The 21,586-nt window shown below is 41.1% G+C and overlaps 1 protein-coding gene and 1 pseudogene across 1 annotated transcript in view; one reads left to right on the forward strand and one right to left on the reverse strand.

Annotated features, from left to right (window-relative positions):
• Positions 1–20,720, reverse strand: part of UMPS (uridine monophosphate synthetase) — a 35,043-nt gene extending 14,323 nt beyond the window's left edge. The window contains exons 1-5 of the mRNA XM_003941668.3: positions 20,504–20,720; positions 9,144–9,297; positions 6,243–6,914; positions 3,292–3,467; positions 1,317–1,431 (exon numbers count right to left, since the gene is read on the reverse strand). Coding sequence (XP_003941717.1) covers positions 1,317–1,431; positions 3,292–3,467; positions 6,243–6,914; positions 9,144–9,297; positions 20,504–20,659 — 1,273 coding nt within the window. The 5' untranslated portion in view covers positions 20,660–20,720. The remainder of the gene's footprint in view (positions 1–1,316; positions 1,432–3,291; positions 3,468–6,242; positions 6,915–9,143; positions 9,298–20,503) is intronic.
• LOC120367141 (huntingtin-interacting protein K-like) lies at positions 9,860–10,164 on the forward strand (annotated as a pseudogene).
• Positions 20,721–21,586: the final 866 nt, after the last annotated feature.

The following is a 21,586-nucleotide window of genomic DNA, read 5'->3' on the forward strand; positions in this document are numbered from 1 at the left end:
AGTGAGCCGGAGATTCCGCCATTGCACTCCAGTCTGGGTGACAGAGCAAGATGCCCTCTCCAGAAAAAAAACGTTAAAAAAAAAATACTTCCATTTTCATTCCCCTTTTGTACAGCAAGTAGGTAAAAACAGAAGCTGAAGAGACTCACTGTGGTAGGCCAGAGACCTCAAATGGAGAAAGATGCTCACCACCATCTCCTTTTCAATGGTAAAGATTATTTTTATTTATTTATTTTATTTATTTTTTTGAGACAGAGTCTTGCTCTGTCACCCAGGCTGGAGTGCAGTGGTACAATCTTGGCTCACTGCAACCTCCGCCTCCCGAATTCAAGCAATTCTCCTGGCTCAGCCTCCCAAGTAGCTGAGATTATAAGCACACATCAGCATGCCCAGCTAATTTTTGTGTATTTAGCAGAGATGGAGTTTCACCATGTTGGCCAAGCTGGTCTCGAACTCCTGACCTCAAGTGATCTGCCCACCTCGGCCTCCCTAAGTGCTGGGATTACAGGCATGAGCCACTGCACCTGGCCTTATTTATTATTTTTTTCAAGTAATTTTTTCCCCAAAATCATAGATTCAAATTGCCTTGAATATATACTTCCTCAAGGTCAAATTTTAGATCATCTGTAGCTTAACAATATATTTTAAAAATAAAGTAAAACTCATATGCTGCCAAGAAAGTTTCAATATCAAAAAAATACAAAAAAGACTGGCCTCACAATTTAAGAAAAGTTTAGCATACATCTCAGAATCACCACAATGCACTGTTGAGCAAGTCTAAACCACTACCATATACAAGAACCTTTCTGTCACAACCCCATCAAGTGGTCACAGACTATGCATAAATCTTAATCCTTAAATTTTGCTTTTTTATTTCATTAAATTCTGCTGTTCTAGAAGCATTGTATTAAATGGCTTATTATCTTCCAAATTCAAGATACTTTAAGTATTCTTAACAGCCTAAATCCTAACTACAGTATTTAGTCAAAGAATTATAAGGGCTTACAAGTACAGAATATTTACTCTGTGCCAAGACAGTGTGTTAAATACCCTACATGTTCTCATTAAACCCTCTTGATTACCTTATGAGGTCAATACTGTTATCATCCCCGCTTTACAGATTAAGAAAATGAGACTAAAAGAAGTAAACTGACTTGTCCAAAGACACACAGTTACCAAAGGGCTGATTCATTATTGTTCTAGACTAAGAAGGCTTCTCTTAAGCAAATGTATAAAAACATGCAAAGTATTTTGCCTGCCATGGGTAAAGAAGCATTTTCGGAATAACCATGACCAGTGAAGAGATTTAGATTTACCTCTTGCTTCCAACTGAACTCCTGGAGTCAAGTGAAGAAATTCTGGTTTCATGCTTACTCGGGAACCAGAAATAAAACCAACAACAAATTCAGAGTGCTCCTCAGCCATTCTAACCTAAATGGAATGTAACAGAACATATTACAATAAAAGTTAATCACACAGAATAAAAGTAAAAATATGCTCTATTTTTTTTAAAAAACTTAAAAAAAAAAATAGACATAGGGTCTCCCTATATTGCCCAGGCTGGTCTTGAACTCCTGGGCTCAAGGGATCCCCCCAAGTTGGCCTCCTAAAGTGCTGGGGTTAAAGGTGTGAGTTACCATGCCCAGCTTATGCTCTATTATCCAGTTAGAAACTTTGCTGTATTACAGACACCTTTTCCATATATATAAACTCCCTATATCTGAAACAGGTCATCTTAGATCGAAACCATTATGAAACACATTTGCTTCAGTAAGACTCTGAGATGACCCTTTCCCATCCCTTCCCACAATAAACCATACTTAAAACAAAAATCCTATACCATATGCATCTAAAATCAACATGCTGCATAATTACTTATTTCTAATAATGCTTGGTGACTCACCTACTTCCATAATGGATTTGAGATGAGTACTCTAGAATACATTACAATGGTATGAAACCACATTCAAGGCTTACTGACTACACAGACAGGGTACTTCACATCCAGAGGCAGCTGTCACATAAAGAACAGATACGCTTTCAAGAGCTAAAGAAACCTTACCTCTACCACTTTCCCTCTTCTGTAACATCAACTGTCCTCCCCGATTTCTATACTATTACCTCACATTCATAAAAGTGCCCTTAGAAGGTCTGCCTGGCTTTCTGATTTGGTACTTCCCCGAGACCTAAGACTCATTTGATACATTCTTGCCATCAAGTACTACTGCCAACAAACAAGTCATGTCTTATCCTTGAGCCAGACCCAGACTGCCAGAATGCCAAATATTAAAACTGACTCATGGCTCCTGTGCTTGTGAGAGTTGGGAAATCAGACATCTACAGTCAATTCAGGGATGGGGTTAAAATCTGACCGTAGAGCCATATGAGTTCTATTAAGTCTCCAGATAGTCTTTGAAATATGAAAAAAAAACAGAAATCCGTTACTTCTAGAATTTTCAAATAGGGAAAAAAATCGTGGGGATTTTCTTAGGGATTTTTTTTTTTTTTTTAGTTTTTGAGATAGGCTTTTACTCTTGCCATGCTGAGGTACAATGGCATGATCATAGCTCCCTGCAGCCTTCACCTTGCAGCCTCAAGTGATCCTCCCACCTCAGCCTCCCAAATAACTGGGACTATAGGCATGTACCATCATGCCTGGTTAATTTGCTTTTTCCTTTTTTTTGTAAAGTTCTCACTATGATGTCAAGCTGGTCTCAAACTCATGACCTTAAGCAATCCTCCCACCTTGGCCTCCCAAAATGCTATGATTACAGATGTGAACAACTGTGCCCAGCCCCCATGACAATTTTTTAAAAAGTAGTATTATATTCTAAAATATCTGACAAGAATAAGAGAAAACCACTGCATGTGGGTTGCTGTCATGGGAACGTGCATCTCTGTAGGACTCGGGAGATTCTGAGAAACTACATGTCTGGGAAGCTCTTATCTTTTCTCAACTCATGGTGAGATGAAAAAAAACAATTATCTTAAAGTCCTGGTAGATTTAGTAAGTGTTTTGACTAATTATCTGGCTCTCAAAGTTTCTCTTGGAGTACAATACAAATTCCTGAAGTATCCACTACACAACATAAAATGCTATTAACTATCAAGGAATTTTACCCAATTAGCATTAGTACACTGTCATACTAACAAGAGCTGGATTTTTTTTTTTTTTTTTTTTTTTTTTTTGGCAGAGGTTCCAAAGATGCCAGATTAAGAGATATTTTCTTGCCCTATAGCATACAGCAAAGCAGCCCCTGCCTCCTCTCACCCCGTCCCTCCATCACTTACCGCTGCTCTAGTGTAGTCCCCAGTGGCCAGGGAGCCGGTGGAGCTCATTTCCGCAATGAGCAGGCACCCCCGATGCAAAGGCAGGCCCACTTCCTGAAGGCCTTTCACAACTCCTGAGCCTGGCACCACGTGAGCATTTACTAGATCTGCCCAGGAAGCTATTTTAAAGATACCTCCTAAGAAGAAGGGAGAAAAAGATTTTTAATTTTCTAACAAAAACCTCTAACCTTTTGTCCAATCAACCAACTACGATATGAAATAATCTTCTAGTAACATGCTAATGAGAGAATCAAACACTTCAGGAACTTTAGTGATTATCAGCAGACCCATGGTTCCCTCTGTGAAAAATTTAACTGTTATTTAGGTAAGCAGCTGGGTGAGAGATCACAATGAGGAAAAAAACTTCCAAGGTCTGCACTTGGCTTATCAGCAAAACTAGCAGGACCGTTTTTCCTTGCAGGCTGAAGCTCATGACCACAAATACAGCTCAAACTATTAGAAAGGGACTCCAGTAAAGACAAACATTTGTTGATGCCAAGAATAACAACAATTTAAAGTTCCTCACTGTGGCTCATGTCTGTAATCCCAGTACTTTGGGAGGCTGAGGTAAGCAGATTGCTTAAGCTTAGGAGTTCAACACCGGCCTGGGCATCATGGCAAAACTGCATCTCCACCAAAAACACAAAAAATTAGCCAGGTATGGTGGCACATACCTGTAGTCCCAGCTACTTGGGAGGCTGAGGTGGGAGGATCGCTTGAGCCCAGGAGGCGGAGGTTGCGGTGAGGCAAGATTGCACCACGGCACTCCAGCCTGGGTGACAGAGCAAGACCCTGTCTCAAAAAAATAAAATTCTTGAAGATAATAAGTTTTCACTCTGCAGAGGTCTCTCAGCAGCTTTACTATCGCTCAACATTTCTATGCGTTCCTTAGGTCTCCTTAGCGATCTAATTTCAATAGGCAACTATATTCCTTTTAAAAGTGGAAAGTAGATGGTTGGGCGCTCAAGCCTATAATCCCAGCACTTTGGAAGGCCGAGGCAGGTGGATCACGAGGTCGAGAGATCGAGACCATCCTGGTCAACATGGTGAAACCCTGTCTCTACTAAAAAAAAAAAAAAAAAAAAAATTAGCTGGGCATGGTGGCACGTGCCTGTAATCCCAGCTACTCAGGAGGCTGAGGCAGGAGAATTGCTTGAACCCAGGAGGTGGAGGTTGCGGTGAGCCAAGATCACGCCATTGCACTCCAGCCTGGGTAACAAGAGCAAAACTCCGTCTCAAAAAAAAAAAAAAAAAAAAGTAGAGAGTAAAAGGCCTAATTTTTGAAAAACCTCTATGTAGACCTGAAGAGTTTTGTATAAAACTCTTACACCAGTCAGTTGGCTAAAGTAAGTTGGGCAATGTGACGACGGCAGGACATCTTAAGCATAGGAAGAAGTCACTTAAAGACAAATCTGTTTAAAAGAAATAGCTTCTGAACATGCACACATTAAAGAAATTACCTCAAAGATGCCTACAAAAAAATGTTAAATACCAACACCAATATCGTTACAGGGTTAAGTGAAAAATGTATTAAAATACAGTCTGACCATAGTTGTAAAAACAGACAAATTTACAGAAAATAGGCAGTAGAACTAAGCATTTTTCTCAACCAACACATACACTATTTTATATAAAGAATGTTTATCAGTAGAACTTTTTCTGCTATAAATAAATCTTTTTTTTTTTTTTTCAGATGGAGTTTCACTTCTGTTGCCCAGGCTGGAGTGCAATGGCACCATCTTGGCTCACCGCAACCTTCACCTCCCAGGTTCAAGCAATTCTCCTGCCTCAGCCTTCCGAGTAGCTAGAATTACCAGCATGCACCACCATGGCTGGCTAATTTTGTATTTTTAGTGGAGACGGGGTTTCTCCATGTTGGTCAGGCTGGTCTCAAACCCCTAACCTCAGGTGATCTGCCCGCCTTGGCCTCCCAAAGTACTGGGATTATAGGCATGACCCACTGTGCCCGACCACAAATAAATCTTAACTTTTTTTTCTTTTTTTGAGACGTAGTCTCACTCTGTCGCCAGGCTAGAGTGTAGTGGCACGACCTCGGCTCACTGCAATCTCCGCTTCCCAGTTCAAGCAATTCTCCTGCCTCAGCGTCCCGAGTAGCTGGAACTACAGGCGTGCCCCACCATACCCAGCTAATTTTTGTATATATATCTATTTTTTTTAGTAGAGATGGGGTTTTACCTTGTTGGCCAGGCTGGTCTCCAACTCCTGACCTCAGATGATCCACCTGTCTTGGCCGCCCAAAGTGCTAGGATTACAGGTGTGAGCCACCACATCCAGCCAATCTTACTATTTTATACTCTTTTTCATTGTTTCCTTTATGTGGAATTTTCATTCAAAACATCATATTCTGCCAGAGATATCTGTCATACTTGCTTGGCCAGACACATAACTTCTTCTGGTATCAGCATACCCATTTTCTTTAAGAAAACTATCTCTGCCTGGTTCTTACTTCAAGAAGGTCAAATAGGCATGTATGTACCCATGTAACAATCCTGCAGGATGCAGGATGCAGGATGTGCACATGTACCCCAGAGCTCAAATACAATTAAAAAAAAAAAAAAAAGAAGGTCAAATAGAATTAACAACCTCACAACTGCAGAGCAGACTGTCCAGGCTAGCTAATGAAGGTATTCTATATCCCAAGCTAGAGTGATTGGCTTGGGGTGAGCATGTTGAGTATGCCTACCTGAGAAAGAAGGCAACAGAGAAGAAAGCAGAGCTGAGAGACGGAAAGAAAGCAGGTCATGAAGACATCACTTGAGCTCCTGGATCCAACCATGCTTGACAGCCTGCTCTGTGAATGGACTTTCAGTGACATGAGCATTTCCTTTTTTTTCTTCAGCCAGTTTAAGCTGGATTTCTGATTTTTGCAGATTCTTGAATACTACACTTACCTTCATACTGCTTTTTCACCGTATTTCCTATATCTGCAAATTTTCGGTCTTCAAATATCAAGAACTCATGGCGTTTTGCCAGAGTTATCAACTCCTCCATCACATCCAGAGTAAAATCATTCAAAATATCTACATGAGTCTTGAGCATGCAGATATTGGGTCCTAAAGCATCTGCTAGCTGCAACAGCTCTCTGGCCTCTGAAACATCAGCAGACAGACACAGATTGGTCTCCTTCTTTTGCATAAGCCTGAGAAGCTTCGATGCAACTGGGTGGATCCTGGGCAGCTCTGCACGTGCACCGAAGCTGAGTTCTTTGGGTGTTTCCCTTACAGAAAAGGGAGAACCATTTTGATTCCCTGCCACGAAGACATTCTCCTTAATAAATCTCTTCACTCTCCCAGCCATCTCAGCATCAATTTTTTTCTGCTGCTCGAGGATCTCCAGCATTTTGGACAATGTACACACTGAGTGGAGGCGAATCCCATGTGCCTGCAACTTGTCCTTGCCTCCCTGCTCTCTGTCCAACAGCACTATGGCATCAGTGACCTTCAAGCCCTCCTTCTGAAGAACCTCAACAGTTTCCAAAACACTAGATCCACTGGTGACAACATCTTCAATTATTAAACAGGTTTCGCCTGGATTAATAGCTCCTTCTACAAGACGCTTAGTTCCTAGAAAAGAAAAAATTCTGCTGATTCTAAATTTAAATATATATGTATATGTGTGCGTGTGTATACCAAACTTGCCAGTTACACATATAGTATATTTATAGTAAAACAAGTAAATTATTTTACATTATAAACACTGCTAAATGTGTTTATGATCAAATTTTCAAATATGGAGGTTTTTTTTATTTTTGGAGTTTTTTAATTAAAAAAAATTTGTTTTATCATAGAGATAAGGTCTCATTTATGTTGCCCAGGCTGGTCTCAAACTCCTGAGCTCAAGTAATCCTCCCACCTCAGACTTCCTAAGTGCTAAGATTACAGGTGTGACCCACCACATCCAGCCTAAATACAGAGTTTCTTACAGCAAGATCACCTAGATCAAGGAAAGTTATGAAACACAGAATAATCCAGTATCATCAATGAAATAATTCATTTTCCCATCAAAGTATTATAAGTTTACTATTCAAGATCAGCCAAACAATTGGCTTTTTGAAGATATAAATTCAGAAGGAAAAATATTCAGCAATCATTTAAATCCATTACTACAATCTAAAGATTATATAATGCAATGTGACTAAATATATACGTCTCTACCCCAAATCCCACTATAGACTATTTTTCAGACAATCTACAATATGTAAGTAACTTGGGCTGTAGACTTTATAGACTCATCAAATCCCTTCCTCCCCTTGAACAACTGCAAGTTTAATTAAATGAGCTTAAGCTAGAACACAAGACTACAAGTACTTACAGTATATTTTAAAATGCATACTTTAATTCTAGAAAAAATTTTTAAAATGTAAAATAATAAAATAGAAACAAGAGTTTTCTTATGCATAGGGATTCATATAGAAAATTTTTTTTTAGCTCGGAAAATCTCAGCTGGGTGCAGTGGCTCACACCTGTAATTCCAGCACTTTGGGAGGCTGAGGCAGGAAGACGGTTTGAGACCAGGAGTTCAAGACCAGCCGAGGCAACAGAGTGAGACCTTGTCTCAAAAAAAATCCAAAAACAGAAAAATTAACGCTGCTCTTCACAGCAAAAACTCAATTAGTATGTTTCTTCTTCTATCACAAAAATTTTTAGAATGCATCTGTAAAAGGATGTGTTTCCAAAAAAAGTAACAAAACACTAATACACCAACATAAACAAAAAAGTCCATTAATTCCTTACTATCATTAAGATTGATTTTCAGGTTTTATTTATTTATTTTTTGATAGTATTGCTCTGTCACCCAGGGTGCAGCGCAGTGGTGCATTCATACCGCACTGCAACCTTCAACTCCTGGGCTCAAGCCATCCTCCTGCCTCAGCCTCCCATGTAACTTCGACACTCAGCTAATTTTTTATTCTTTTTTTCAATTTTTTGTAGAGACAAGGTCTCACTATGTTGCCAAAGCTGGTCTCCAACTCCTGGGCTCAAGCTATCCTCCTGCCTTGACCTCCCAAAGTGCTCGGATTACGTGTGAGGCACTGCGCCTGGCCGATTTTCAGGTTTTTTGTTTTTTTTTTTTAAATAGGGTCTCACTCTGTCCCCAAGGCTGGAGTACAGTGGTGTGATCTCGGCTCACTGCAACCTCCACTTTACCAGTTCAAGCTAGTCTTCTATCTCAGCTTCCCAAGTAGCTGAGATTACAGGGGCACATCACCACGCCCAGCTAATTTTTGTATTTTTAGTAGAGACGGGGTTTCACCATGTTGGTCAGGCTGCTCTCACCTGACCTCAAATGATCCGCCCACCTCCGCCTCCCAAAGTGCTGGGATTACAGGTCTGAGCCATGGTGGCTGGTCCAGTTATCAGTTTTTAAAGCAAGCCACCTGATAATCTATTGCCATGAACCCACAAAAGCATCTCTCTAGGTATTTACACTGTTTGAGAATAATTTTATCCATGCATTACTTTTTTATGAAGTTTAAATACAAACCTATTGGGAAAGTATGTGCTGTTAAATTTTGCTGATGAGGGAAGGACTGGTGGAAAAAAAAAAAGTTGGGGTTTCATAGATACAGTACCACAAAAAGCACCTTTTTTCAATTACTACAAAGCTTTTCACCCCTAGACTCTAAAAAAAGGAAGGTGACTTATAGTAACAGTTACAAATTCCACCGGCAGTAACAACTTAAAGGACTCAAGATGACTCTGCTAAAACATTAGTGCACAGAGGAGAAAAAAATTCTAACAGTATTATGTTACAGATTAATTAACGTAATGCTTATGTTACTTTTATTTTACCATAATCCTTTGTTTCTTTCCTTCTAATAAGCATTGGAATTTGATTGGTTGAACAGATAACTGTAGCCAATGGTAACGCTGTATAAGGTACTCCACACACTGTGTCAAAACTGATCCCAGCATTTTGGGCCGTTTGGAATAAAATATCTGCAACCTGTAAGAAATGGACACATAAACTATGTTTTAATGATTTTAAATGGTGTATAAACATATGACAACATAACATTAAAGACAATAATAACCTAGTGGGTAAGTCTCAAACCTGATTGGAGAAAAAAAACAAATGCCTGTTTATTACCTTCTCCATAAACCCAGTACACAAATATAAATCTAAAAATATAAGAATGGAGGTCGGGTGCGGTGGCTCACGCCTGTAATCCCAGCACTTTGGGAGGCTGAGTCAGGTAGATTACCTGAGGTCAGGAGTTCAAGACCAGTCTGACCAACATGGTGAAACGTCTCTAAAACAAACAAACAAACAAAACAAAACAAAACAAAAACATAAAAATGAACCTATTCAGCCAGATTTAGAATCTGTTCTGAAGGCAACCTGAGATGTATTGGGAAAGCTCATGATGTTCACCCCAAAGACTAAGGATGGTCCCCTAACTTCCTGGTTTCCCTCAGGAACCTATTATGCTGAGTATCTAAACCTATCGTCTTTTAGTTATATTTCCTGAAAGAAGTCTTCGATTAAGAAATTTCAGGAACTAGATATGGTGACCGAAGGGGATGTGGAGCTGGAGTTGCAGAGACTGAGACCAGTGGCCCAGAGCGACCTCCCGAGAAGCCACGGAAACATGACGGCGGTGCAGTGAACTTGGAGTGAGTCACCAACTATGCAGAGAAGAGGATCCAGAGTTCCAATCTGGAGACGGCCATGTCTGTGATTGGAGACAGAAAGTTCCAGGAGCAAAAAGCCAAACAGAAGCGAGATGGAGCTATCTCAAGCAGCAGCAGAAGGCAGCTTGGGGAACACACGGGCAATGTGCTAGAGGTGCTTATTGCCCTAAACAACTGATGTGTGCTTTTTCTCAGATATACCTACTGCATTAATTTATGGCAATAAATTTTTTTTTGTCTTTTTTTGAAAAAAAAAATTCATAAATATGGAACCTATTGTGTGAATTACTATTTTATAATCTCTCCTTTTCTACATAAATCATCAAAGTTTAATGTCAGAATACACATTCCCATGCAAAACCACCTCATTTTTTAAAAAGAAAGGCAAACAATCACTGAGTTGCTTTGTGAACTAGATCACAGCTTGCCTCCAGTACTTCTAAAGAGTAACAAAAATATCTATGAGCATTTTAAGTTGCAGAGAATGTAATTTCTAGTACAAAAAATGTTAACATGTTATCTCAGAACTGTTTTATCACTCTTTTTTTTTTTTTTGAGACAGAGTCTCACTCTGTCGCCAAGCACCAGGCTGGAGTGCCGTGGTGTGATCTCGGCTCACTGCGACCTCTGCCTCCTGGGTTCAAGCAATTCTCCTGCCTCAGCCTCCTGAGTAGCTGGGACTACAGGTGCCCACCACCATGCCCAGCTAATTTTTGTATTTTTAGTTGGAATACAAATGCTACAGGTGACTGGATACCCACCATCTTCATTAAACAAAACAAAACAAAACATGAAATTGCTGAACGCTGAAAAGTTTAAAACTTTTTACATCTTTTTCCAACTCATATTTTCACTCCACTGTGTCCACAGAATTTTACTCTAAATATGATTGTACTTGAAAAGCTTTTACTGATCCCTCTCTGTCACACTTATCTATATTTATGTAAAATGAAAGTTAAAACGGTAATTAAAAAAATTTCCCATGACTGTAAGTCTCTAAGTGTCAAGAACTCTTCTGTAGTTTTCTCAGGTCCTTACTTCCAAGATGACAAAGAATTGTGCCAAAAAGGGCTGTGGCCACTAGTGGCACATTCTATGTCCGATGCATGCCCAAGGAAAAGGCTATTAAGAAGCCTGTCCGCCGGGCGCGGTGGCTCACGCCTGTAATCCCAGCACTTTGGGAGGCTGAGGCAGGTGGATCACAAGGTCAAGAGATCGAGACCATTCTGGTCAACATGGTGAAACCCTGTCTCTACTAAAAATACAAAAATTAGCTGGGCATGGTAGCATGTGCCTGTAATCCCAGCTACTCGGGAGGCTGAGGCAGGAGAATTGCTTGAACCCAGGAGGCAGAGGTTGTGGTGAGCCGAGATGATTGCGCCATTGCACTCCAGCCTGGGTAACAAGAGCAAAAAAAACTCTGTCTCAAAAAAAAAAAAAAAAAAAAAAAAGAAGCCTGTCATGCAAAACATAGTAGAGGCCACGGCAGTCAGGGACATTTCTGCAGTGTGCGTCTTTGCCTCCTATGTTCTTCCCAAGCTGTGTATGAAGCTACATTACAGTGTGAGTTGTGCCATTCATAGCAAGGTAGTCAGCAATTCATCTTGTAAATCCCACAGGGACCAAACACCCCACCCTGATTTAAACCTGTGGGTGCTGCCTCATGACCCTCACCCAAGACCATGTAAGCAACTGAATCCTTAAGGACTGAAGAGAAACTATTCTCTAGAGGAAAATAAAATGGAAATTGTACTTTTTAAAAAAGAGAATTCTCCTGTATATCATTACAATTATTATAAGCATATGACTAATTAAAACATCATCTGCAAATTTTGACAGAGGGAAAAAACAGATTTGGAAAATGTATTTCTTCGTGGGTTAATGCTACCTTTCCTCTCCAATTACTTTATGTACACTAATGTACATATATATAGTACTGTAGTCAAATATCACTTATTACAAGGAAGTTAGAGTTTAGCATAAATTCTATTGCTTTTGGGGGTGTAAGTGTTGAGAAATCCTATTTGCATTAATCAGATGTGTAAAGAAATTTTGTCATACCCAAGTCTATGTTTTGAACTCCTCCCCAGTTAATCTCCAAAATATATACGCCCACACACACACGCACACACGCACCATGATCTGCTTATCAAAAAAACTTTTTCTGTTATTTAAAATAAATAAATGAATTTTACACTAGAAAATCCTTAGTAATTCTCGGCACTGCTGAGTATATCACAGCAAGAATCTGGATGGTGAGAAATAGTCCAAACTACTGCAACTTTAAATAGTCCAACCTACCTTCAATATTTTTACAATAACTACACACAGTGTTGCCCAGTGAACGTAACTGTTAAGCGTGCTGAGGGAACTTATAATGTCTTCTACCTATGCAGTCCAATATGATAGCCACTAATCATATGTGACTAAACTTAAAAATTCACAATGCTCAATAGCAACACGTGGCTAGTAGCAAACTCTATTGGAAACCAATTATTCAGGGCACTCTACTCAGTGCAGTCTGCAGTTTCAACTGGCACCTTGTTAGAAGCACACAACCTCAGATCCAGCCCCAGAGCTACAGAACTGGGTTCTGCATTTTAACAAAATTCCAAGATAATTCATATACACTCAAAGTTTAGAAGCACTGTGTTAGAAACCTCTAATTTGTACAAAAATTTTCCTTATATTTACTAAAAAACTGCTTTCCCAATATGTCTACTTTCTGGTCTTAATTACTGTTCCTAGCCACACAGTGCAAAATTCAACTCCCCTTTCCAAACAGCCCTTCGAAGTGTGGACCTAAGAGGAAGAAGCTGAGGCAAAATTAATATAAGTAGAACACAAATTTGTGCCAAGTTCAAGGGCTGCAACCTGAAGCATAAATTTAAGTTGCCATTTTTCTAAGATGGCTGAGAGGAGACAACACCGGAATGCAGCTCCCAGTGAATGAGATGCAGAGGGCTAGAGGACTTCATGATTCCATGCAAGGTACCGGGTTCGTTTCGGTGGGACTGGCAGGACTCTGAAAATAGACCAGGGAAGGAGCCGAAGCAGGGCAAGACCTGACCAGGGAGGGCGAACCAATATAGGATGGGACGCGTCCCCACCTGGAACGTGCAGCTGGCTCAGAGGGTCGGGGACTTCACCCTCTAGGTGCTCCAATTCGGATCCTGTGCTTACCTCATCCCTCGTGCAACCCACAGTCCACGAGAGCCCCATCAGATTGAAGGGCACCATGGGTTGTTGATGCAAATCTGAGCAAGGCTCCCACCTGGTGCTGCAAGTTGTCAGCATGGATCTGGGTGGAAGTCTGGACTAATGCCAGCGGGATGGAACAACCTGTCCCACAGAAAGAGGCAGAGTTGAAAGCAGGGAAATAGGCCATAATGCCTGGCAGGCCCCACCCTCCCCACAAGACTCAAACTGAAGCCTGCACAGAGAGCTTGGCAGCGAATACACCAATTTGACCCCAAGTGGGAAGATCAAGCTCAGAGAAAGAGAGACACCAAGGGAAGGTGGGGCTAATCTTACCTGCAAACAAAACTCAAGGGAAGACCACCCACCCAGCAACCAGACTGAATCCAAGGCAGACCAACAGTGCCTCTACAGGCCAAAAAAGATATAGCTCCAACCACAACAGAAAGGACGTCCACTCAAGAGATTTCTCCCAAAATCACCAACTTCAAAGATCAAAGGGAGATAAATCCACAGATGGGAAGAAACCAGCACAAAAAGGATGAAACCATCAATGACCAGAGCACCTCTTCCCCTCCCAGGGATCACAACTCCTCACCATCCAGGGAACAAAGCAAGACAGAAATGAGTTTGACCAACTGACAGAAGCAGGCTTCAGAAGGTGGGCAATAACAAACTTCTCTGAGTTAAAAGACCATGTTCTAACCCAATGCAAAGAAACTAAGAACCTTGAAAAAAAGGTTAGACAAAATTCTAACTAGAATAACTAGCTTACGGAAGAACATAAATGACTTGATAGAGCTGAAAAACACAGCACAAGAACTTCATGAAGCATACACAAGTTTCAATAGCCAAATCGATCAAGCAGAAGAAAGGAGGATATTAGAGATTGAAGATCAAATCAACGAAATAAAACGAGAAGGCAAGATTAGAGAAAAAAGAGTGAAAAGAAATGAACAAAGCCTCCAAAAAATATGGGATTATGTGAAAAGACCTAATCTACCCTTAATCAGCGTACCTGAATGTGACAGGGAGAATGAATTCAAGTTGGAAAACACTCTTCAGGATATTATCCAGGAGAACATCCCCAACCTAACAAGGCAGGCCAACATTCAAATCCAGGAAATACAGAGAACACCACAAAGACATTACTCAAGAAGAGCAATCCCAGGCACAAAATCATCAGATTCAGCAGAGCTGAAATGAAGGGAAAAATGCTAAGGGCAGCCAGAGAGAAAGGTCGAGTCACCCACAAAGGAAAGACCATTAGACTCACAGCAGATCTCTCAGCAGAAACCCTACAAGCTAGAAGGGAGTGGGGGCCAGTATTCAACATCCTTAAAGAAAAGAACTTTCAAACCAGAATTTCATATCTGGCCAAACTAAGCTTCATAAGTGAAGGAGAAATAAAATCATTTACAAACAAGCAATTGCTGAGAGATTTCATCGCTACAAAACCTGCCGTACATGCGCTCCTGAAGGAAGTACTAAACATGGAAAGGAACAACCAGTACCAGCCACTGCAAAAACGTACCAAATGGAAAGAACAACAATGCAATGAAGAAACCGCGTCAACTAACAGGCAAAACAACAAGCCGGTAATAAACTGGCAGGATCAAATTCAAACATAACAATATTGATGTTGAATGTAAATGGCCTAAATACCCCAATCAAAAGACACAGACTGGCAAACTGGATAAAAAGTCAAGATCCATCGGTGTGCTGTATTCAGGAGACCCATATCACATGCAAAGACTCACACAGACTCAAAATAAAGGAATAGAAGATTTATCAAGCAAATGAAGAGCAAAAAAAAGCTGGGGTAGCAATCCTAGTCTCTGATAAAATGGACTTTAAACTAACAAAGATCAAAAGAGACAAAGGAGGACATTACATAATGGTAAAAGGATCAATGCAACAAGAAAAGCTAACTATCCTAAATATATATGCACCCAGTGCAGGAGTACCCAGATACATAAAGCAAGTTCTTAATGACCTACAAAGAGACTTAGACTCCTGCACAATAATAGTGGAAGACTTTAACACTTCACTGACAATATTGGACAGATCAACGAGACAGAAAGTCAACAAGCATATCCAGGACTTGAATGCAGATCTGGACCAAGCGGACCTGATAGACATTTACAGAACACTCCATCTCAAATCCACAGAATACACATTCTTCTTAGCACCACATCATACTTACTCTAAAACTGACCCCATAATTGGAAGTAAATCCCTCCTCAGCAAATGCAAAAGAATGGAAATCATAAGTCTCTCAGACCACAGCGCAATCAAATTAGAACTCAAAATTAAGAAAAGCATTGAAAACTGCACAATCACATGGAAACTGAACAACTTGCTCCTGAATGACAAATGGATAAACAATGAAATGAAGGTAGAAATAAAGATGTTCTTCAAAACCAACAAGAACGAAGACACAACGTACCAGATTCTCTGGGACACATTTAAAGCAGTGTCTAGAGGGAAATTTATAGCAATAAATGCCCACATGAGAAACAAGGAAATATCTAAAATCAACACCCTATCCTCAAAATTGAAAGAGAGAAGCAAGATTAAAAAAACTCAAAACCTAGCAGAAGACAAGAGATAACTAAGATCAGAGCAAAACTGAAGGAGATAGAGACACAAAAAAATCTTCAAAAAATCAATAAACCCAGGAGCTGGTTTTTTGAAAAGATCAACAAAATAGACCACTAGCCAGATTAATAACAAAGAAGAGAGAATAATCAAATAGATGCAATAAAAAACGATAAAGGGGATATCACCACTGGTTCCACAGAAATACAAATTACCATCAGAGATTACAACAAACAGCTCTATGTTTGTTGTAATCTAAATAGATCAATAACAAGGGCTGAAGTCGAGGCAGCAATTAATAGCCTACCAACCCAAAAAAGTCCAGGTCCAGACGCATTCACAGCTGAATTCTACCAGACGTACAAAGAGCAGCTGGTACCATTCCTGTTCAAACTATTCCAAACAATACAAAAAGAGGAAATCCTCCCTAATTCTATGAGACCAATATCATCCTGATACCAAAACCTGGCAGAGACACAACTAAAAAAGAAAACTACAGGCCAATATCCATGATGAACACAGATGCAAAAATCTTCAATAAAATACTGGCAAACCGAATGCAACAGCACATCAAAAAGCTCATCCACCAGGATCAAGCAGGCTTCATCCCAGAGATGCAAGGCTGGTTCAACATACACAAATCTATAAACATAATCCACCACATAAACAGAACCAAAGACAAAAACCACATGATTATCTCACTAGATGCAGCGAAGGCCTTCGACAAAATTCAACAGCCCTTTACGCTAAAAACTCTCAATAAACTAGGTATCGATGGAACATATCTCAAAATAATAAAAGCTATTCATGACAAACCCACAGCCAATATCATACTGAATGGGCCAAAACTAGAAGAATTCCTTTAAAAACTGGCACTAGATAAGGATGCCCTCTCTTACCACTCCTATTCAATATGGTATTGGAAGTTCTAGTCAGAACAATTAGGTAAGAAAAAGAAGTAAAGCGCATTCAATTTAGGAAAAGAAGAAGTCAAATTGTTTCTATTTGCAGATGACATGATCATGTATTTAGAAGACCCCATCGTCTCAGCCCAAACCTCCTTAGGCTAGTAAGAAATTTCGGCAAAGTCTCAGGATACAAAATCAATGTGCAGAAATCACAAGCATTCCTATACACCAACAACAGACAAACAGAGAACCAAATCATGAGCGGACTCCCATTTATAATGGCTACGAGGAGAATAAAACACCTAGGAATACAACTAACAAAGGATGTAAAAGATCTCTTCAAGGAGAACTACAAACCACTGCTCAAGGAATTAAGAGAGGACACAACAGATGGAAAAACATTCCATGCTAATGGTCAGGAATAATTAATTGTGAAAATGGCCATACCGCCCAAAGTAATTTATAGATTCAATGCTATCCCCATCAAGCTACCAATGACCTTCTTCACAGAACTGGAAAAAAACACCTTAAACTTCATATGGAACCAGAAGAGAGCCCGTATAGCCAAGTCAATTCTAAGCAAAAAGAACAAAGCTGGAGGCATCACACTAACTGACTTCAAATTACACTACAATGCTACAGTAATGAAAACAGCATGGTACTGGTACCAAAACAGAGATACAGACCAATGGAACAGAAGAGAGGCCTTGCAAATGCCACACATCTACAACCATCTGATCTTTGACAAACTAGACAAAAACAAGCAATGGGGAAAGGATTCCCTGTTTAATAAATGGTGTTGGGAAAACTGGCTAGCCATATGGAGGAAGCTGAAACTTGACCCCTTCCTTACACCTTATACAAAAATTAACTCCAGATGGATTAAAGATTTAAACATAAGAACTAATACCATTCAGGACATAGGCACAGGCAAGGACTTCAGGACTAAAACATCAAAAGCAACAGCAATGAAAGCCAAAATAGACAAACGGGATCTAATTAAACTTAAGAGCTTCTGCACAGCAAAAGAAACAATCATTAGAGTGAACCAGCCACCAAGAGAATGGGAAAACATTTTTGCAACCTACCTAACTGACAAAGGGCTGATATCCAGAATCTACAAAGAACTAAAGCAAATTTACAAGAAAAAAACAAACCCATTCAAAAGTAGGCAAAGGATACAAACAGACACTTTTCAAAAGAAGACATATATGCAGCCAAGAAGCATATGAAAAAATGCTCATCATCATTGGTCATTAGAGAAATGCAAATCTAAACTACATTGAGATACCATCTCACACCAGCCAGAAAAAGTCTGGAGACAAGAGATGCTGGAGAAGATGTGGAGAAAAAGGAACACTTTACACTGTTGGTGGGAGTGTAAGTTAGTTCAACCATTATGGAAGACAGCGTGGCGTCTTCCATAATGGTTGAACTTCTTTTCCTAAATTGAATGCCCATCATTGGTCATTAGAGAAATGCAAATCAAAACTGCATTGAGATACCATCTCACACCAGTTAGAATGGCAATCATTAAAAAGTCTGGAGACAACAGATGCTGGAGAGGATGTGGAGAAAAAGGAACACTTTTACACTGTTGGTGGGAGTGTAAGTTAGTTCAACCATTATGGAAGACAGCGTGGCGTCTCAAGGATCTAGAAATAGAAATTCCATTTGACCCAGAAATCCCACTACTGGGTATATACCCAAAGGATTATAAATCGTTCTATTATAAAGGCACATGCACACATATGTTCGTTGTGTTGCTGTTTATGACAGCCAAGACCTGGAACCAAACCAAATACCCATCAACGACAGACTGGACAAAGAAAATGTGGCATATACACACCATGGAATACTATGCAGCCATAAAAAAACGATGAGTTTGTGCTCTTTGTAGAGACACGTATGAATCTAGAAACCATCATTCTCAGCAAACTGACACAAGAACAGAAAACCAAACACCGCATGTTTATCACTCATAGGCAGGTGATAAACAATGAGAACACTTAGGCACAGGGAAGAGAACAACACTCACTGGGCTAGGTGGGGGAGGTGGAGGGGAGGGGAGGGAAGGATGGGGAGGGATAACACCAGGAGAAATACCTGATGTAGGTGATGGGGTGGAGACAGGGATGGAGACAGCAAACCACCATGGCATGTATGTACCTATGCAACAGTCCTGCAGGATGCAGGATGTGCACATGTACCCCAGAGCCCAAAGTACAACTGAAAAAAAAAAAATTAAGTTGCCCTGACTATAGGCTTTGATTACAGTAGTTACAAGTGGACTTTTAAAGCAAAAGAAGAGGCAGTTCCTATGTTCACCAATAATTTGCACTGAAATAACTGAAGTGCCACCAGGCATTTGTAGTCCCAGCTACTTGGGAGGCCACCGAGGCCGGATGATCATTTGAGCCCAGGAATTCAAGACCAGCCTGGGCAATATAGTGAGACTTCCTCTCTACAAAAAAAAATTTTAAATTAGGTGGGCATGATGACACACACCTGTAGTCCCAGCCACTCAGAGGTTGAGTCAAGAGGCTCTCTTTTTTTTTTTTTTTTTTTTGAGACAGTCTCCTTCTGTTGCCCCAGGCTGGAGTGCAGGGCTGGATCTCATAACCGCAACCTCCGCCTTCTGGATTCAAGCGATTCTCCTGCCTCAGCCTCCTGAGTAGCTGGGATTACAGTACAGGTGTGCACCACCATGCTTGGCTGATTTTTGCATTTTTAGTAGAGGCAGGGTTTCACCATGTTGGCCAGGCTGGTCTTGAACTCCAGACTTCAAATGACCTGCCCGCCTCAGCCTCCCAAAGTGTTGGTTTTACAGGCAAGAGCCACCACGCTCGTCTGAAGCAGGAGGATCTCTGAAGCCCAGGAGTTCCAGACTGCAGTGAGGTATAATCACAGGGCTGCACTCCAAGCCTCGGTGATGTAAGAGATAACTCATCTCAAAAATAAAACAGTAACACAAGCAACTGATCGGCTATACATTATTCTTTGTATCACAAATTCCAGGTACATAATTCCTTTAAATAATTGTTCCCCAGGGCTGCATGAGGGAGTATGGCTGAAGTCTCTCTGGGTTCTGATAAATTCTGCATACATCACATGGCTCAGATTGTTCTACTTTTCTTTTCTCACAAGTGTTTTTCCAGCTACTGAATTCTCTGCCCACCCACATTTTTCCGGTCTATACGCTTGTTTGTTTTTTGAGGCAGGGTCTCAATGTCGCCCAGGCTGGAGTGCGCTGGCGCAACAACGGCTCACTGCAGCCTTGACCTCCCAGGCTCGGGTCATCTTCCCACCTGAGCGTCCCAGGCGTGCGCCACCACGCCCAGCTAAATTTTTTGTAGAGCCGGGGCGGGTGGGGAAAGGGGGGCGGTCTCGCCAGACCCAGGCTGGTCTCGAACTCCTGGGGCTCAGGTGACCCACCCACTTAGGCCTTCCAAAGTGTTGGGATTACAGTCGTGAGACACCACGACCGGCCGAAAGTCTAATTTTCTTAGAGTTAAAAACACAGAATTCATCTAAGTGTGCTTCAGTGCCAGACAGGGTTCCAAACTGGGTGTTCCGGCTTTTGCAAAATGCGAGCAGTAAGCCTGTGGGTGAAAGTACAGACGGCTCTCTAAGAGCCCAACAACCCTTGGCCTCTGTGCTTCTCATGCTTACTCCCCAGACCAAGAGTAGGTCGGCCTGCCTGCCTGGCTCTTTTGCTCCCACTCACGGCCCAATTCCTGCCACCCTCTTACATTTCCTGGTCTTCTTTCCCGCCACCCAGCCCAGTCCTTCCCCTTCCTGGGCAAGCACCTGACTCAGAAGACGCGGTCGAGACACGATGCCCCGCAGATCGATGTAGATGGGGGAGGAGAGCCCGCTCTTCAGCACGAAGTCCCCAAACTTGAAAGCCTGCACGTCGTACAGACCCGTCACCAACGGCCCCAAAGCTGCACCAGCGGCCGCCATCGTCGCGCGCTGCCTGTTTGCTCCAAACTCCCAGGCGCACCGTGCCTCCGGCGCCCCGAGACGCCGGCGCCCCGATGACGTCGCCCGCGAGGCCCCGCCTCTTCCGCTTGCCTCCCCGGCAGCTGCCCGGGCTTGCTGCAATCACTTCTGTGTTAGCCCGGGCTCAAGCTGGTAGCCAATCTACCGCCAATTTGTGCTTCTCCTGCTTTTTTCTGGGTGGGGTCGCTGGGTTTCAAAACTTCAAACAGCTAGTTTGACTGTAGGGTGATTAAGTCCAACCTTGATGAGAGTTCGCATAAATCGTGCTCGTTTTCTAACAGCCAGTGCATTCTCGACTAGTTCTCTTAATTATCTCTACTCCTTGGCCTAGCATGTTATAATTTGCTAGTTATTAGCCACGATTTAACCCCCATGTTTCTCCAAATAGAATACAAGTACTCAAAGACAGACACCTTGACTCAATTCTTTTATTAACTTCATAGCATCTATTTTGTGACAGTTTCATAGTAGTTTGCACATGGGAATATATAGCACCTAGATCATTAACAGTATTCGTTACCTCTTTTGTTTGTACTCTGCTTCCTGGTTTGGCATATCTCAAATGCTTAAGTAATAGGTGTAGAAAGGTAAGGGAGGGAGGAAGACGAGTTAGAAATGGTGAATTGATTGGTATCAGGATTATCTAGGAGGATAATATTGCTAGACAATCTGAAAATCCAAATTTGGTCTTTACAAATAAATCCCTTGGAGAAGTTCTCCATTGTGTATATAAGGCAATACTTTATTCTAGTTTAAGGAAAATAACCCTTAAATTCACATAAAGAATGAAATCTTGTCATTCACAGCAAGGTGGATGAACCTGGAGGACATTATGTGAAATAAACCAAGAAAAGAAAAACAAGAAAGATAAATACCAAATGTTCTTAC

The sequence above is a fragment of the Saimiri boliviensis genome, chromosome 8, assembly GCF_048565385.1.
Source record: "Saimiri boliviensis isolate mSaiBol1 chromosome 8, mSaiBol1.pri, whole genome shotgun sequence".
Lineage (NCBI taxonomy): Eukaryota > Metazoa > Chordata > Mammalia > Primates > Cebidae > Saimiri > Saimiri boliviensis.